Source organism: Cupressus sempervirens, chromosome 11 (genome assembly GCF_028749045.1).
Source record: "Cupressus sempervirens isolate cs-2001-9-10 chromosome 11, ASM2874904v1, whole genome shotgun sequence".
Taxonomy (NCBI): Eukaryota; Viridiplantae; Streptophyta; class Pinopsida; order Cupressales; family Cupressaceae; genus Cupressus; species Cupressus sempervirens.
The window spans coordinates 861,476,297-861,479,246 of record NC_143128.1 but is presented as its reverse complement, the minus strand read 5'-3'; the positions used below and the strand labels follow the sequence as shown (position 1 = coordinate 861,479,246).

At 44.5% G+C, this 2,950-nt stretch overlaps 1 protein-coding gene across 1 annotated transcript; it reads left to right on the top strand.

The window, feature by feature from the left end:
* The first annotated feature begins 357 nt into the window (after positions 1 to 357).
* Positions 358 to 2,259, top strand: LOC149532243 (uncharacterized). Its single transcript, XM_089808448.1, has one exon. The coding sequence runs from the start codon at positions 358 to 360 to the stop codon at positions 2,257 to 2,259; it is 1,902 nt and encodes a 633-aa protein (XP_089664574.1).
* The last annotated feature ends 691 nt before the right edge of the window (positions 2,260 to 2,950 follow it).

Genomic DNA, 2,950 nt, shown 5'->3' with positions numbered 1-2,950 from the left:
TAAGAACAGGAAGAAAAAGAACAAGAAGAAAAAGATCTCCTCTGGTGCCCCTCCAGTCAAGACAACTTCTAATGTGGACTCTACTCCAAAAAACAGGTCTCGTGCAGCCGGGAAGAACACCTCGGCTGCCTCTGGACAGTTGCAATCAAAGGGAAACTCTGCCCCCCGCCAGTCGGCGAAGAATGTGCAATTTGCCGCACATTCAAATCCATCCAACGGCAAAAATCGTGGGCAGAATTCCTACAAGAATCAAACTCAGGGCCATCAAAGAGGAAGAAACAGACAGGTACACAACTCCCGCATCTGCGGTTCCGGCCCCGCTTAAATCACTGGGGACCTGCCATTGATCGGGACTTCATGGCTCGATCATTTTTTTCTAGAAAGACTGCCTCGGAGGTTGAGAATCGGATATCTAACATTGCCATTCATAACCTCTCTTCTCGGCGTCTCTCTGCTGATGAACGAAGATTGTTAGGACTTGGAATTAAATTTATTCCTCGTCCTCCTCCAATGTCTGTTCTTGATCTTCATAAAGAATTCAGAGCTTTTGCCAGACTTCTTCGTCTTCGTGCTTTCTTTGGTCCGGAAGCACCTCATGTCTCCTGTTCTCCTCTTGTTTCTGGAGTTTTTCTTCATCCTTTCCGCCAGAAGAATCCCTTTTGGAATCCGGATGAACAAAACTTCCAACTAGAAGAGATCATCCATAAAGCTGAAGACATTTTTCGGTCTCGCATTGCTTCCTGTGCTGGCTCGTTTGTTCGGCGTCCTCTTCTTCCTGCTAGACTCCTCAAGAGTCTCAATGATTTGAAGAATGACTCTTCCATTGTCATCAAACCAGCAGATAAGAATCTCGGCCTTGTTGTCCTCAATTCTTCTTGGTACAAATATGAAGGTCTTCGCCAACTTTCGGACCCCCTGGTTTATCTTCGTGTTGATTGTGTTCCTTGGAAGCTGATTTGGAGCAGACTCTCTTTTATCATTGATAAGTTTCTGTTCTTCCTCAAACCTGTTCATTGCTTCCTTTTGAAGAATCCTTGTTCTTCAGCTAAAGCCTGTGCTTTTTATCTCCTGCCTAAGCTTCATAAGCCTATTCTGGTGGGTAGACCGATTTGCAGCTATACAGGTTATATGTTGGAACCAGCCTCGAAGCTTCTTCATGTTCTTTTGTTTCCGATTCTCCTACAACAGCAGCCTCATCTTCCTGATTCTCTCAGTCTTCTTCGTGAACTTGATCGCAAGGCTTTTCCTTCTTCTTGCATCTTGTTTACCTTTGATGTGGAGTCTCTTTATCCGAGCATCCCTACCACTGAGGGCCTTTATGCTCTTCGGGAGATGGTTGTTGAGTATTTCCATACTCATAATCTTAATCTGAGGTTGATTGATCTGATCTTGGAGCTTGCTGAACTTGTTCTCCGTGAACACTATGTTGAGTTCGATGGTGTTTTTTATAAACAACTCCGGGGTACTGCTATGGGCAGCAATTTCGCAGTTGTCTACGCCTGTCTTTTCCTTTGCCATTTGGAAAAGCGTCTCTTCTCTCAGTTTGATTGCTCCTGTCTTATGTTCTACAAAAGGTTCATTGATGATGCTGTTGGTATTTGGACTGGTGATGAGTCCTCTTTGTCAACATTCTTTTCTCAGTATCAGAGCTTCTACCCTGAGATCAGAATTACACCTTCAGTTTCTTTTTCTTCTGTGGACATTCTTGACATTACCCTCTTCAAGGGAGATCGCTTCCATGCTTGCGGTATTCTTGATACCAAATGCTTCCAGAAGCCCCTCAATGCCTTTCAATACATTCCGTATTACTCCTGGCATCCTCCTCACCAAAAGAAATCCTTCATCTTAAGTGAGCTCAAGAGGTATCTCCTCAGGGAATCAGATCCATTTGGTTTTATGAGACTTCGAAAACAGTTTTACTCCAGACTTCGTGCTCGTGGTTATCCAAAGAAGTTTCTTCTCTCCTGCTTCAAATTGGTCTCTCGGCTTGATAAGTCAGTGCTTCTCTCACGCCTACATAATAGTGCCTCTCAGAGAACTGGGGCCCCCCTCGTTCTTAAGCTTGATTTCAGTTCTTCTGCTAAAGCTTTAAACTTGGGGGCCACCCTAAACCCTATACTTTATCGGCTTTGCCAAGAAGTCCCCGCACTGCGACATCTTCCATTTCCGAGAGTCTGTTGGCGTAACCCAAGAAAGTTGGGTTCCTTTCTTCTTCGCAGCAGGTTTTTCTCAAGATCACAGCACTCTTCGATCCACTAGGGCCATTGTTTCCCCCGCCTTTTTATAACATACTAACTTTATAATCTGGCGGGGGTCCCACTTTTTGGGTCGGCCTATTCAAGGGTCACACCTCTTGGATTTCCTCGGAAGATTGATATTTATATCCGTCTTCCTCCCATTCTCTTCCACACATTTCTCTCTTCTCTTGTATCCGTTTAATCCAACTGATGAGGGCTGATAGCCCGAAACATGTTTTGGATTCTGGAGATTGTATATGAGATTTTTTATTGTGGAATTTAATTGTGGATTTTATTTCTTTCTGGATTACTCCTTTCTATCAGTTTTTTAATTCTTTCGGAGCTGCAAGTGATCTATTAAATTTTTTAACACTCTAAATTTTTTAACACTCTAAAGTTCCTTCTTCACGCTGCCGTCAGATTTTTTCAGTTTTCCTGAGGCTTTGCTATCGGTGTTTAATGGCTTCTCCAGTTCACTTTTCTGTCCTGGTGCTTCGCTGTTGATGGCTTTTTTTTGCTTCGGGTCTTGGCGGATGGTTCGTGGTTGGTTCCACCCTTGCTGTCCCCCTTTGCGATCTTCGCTGGTGCCGGATTTTTGTGGGTCGATCCTCTTTCCTTCGCCTTCCTCTGGTTTCGGCGAAGGCCCGGGCTGCCGTTTTTTATGCCCTTTAGGGCTTTGCGGCCGCTCTGCTGCTTTTTTGCAGCTTTTTGGC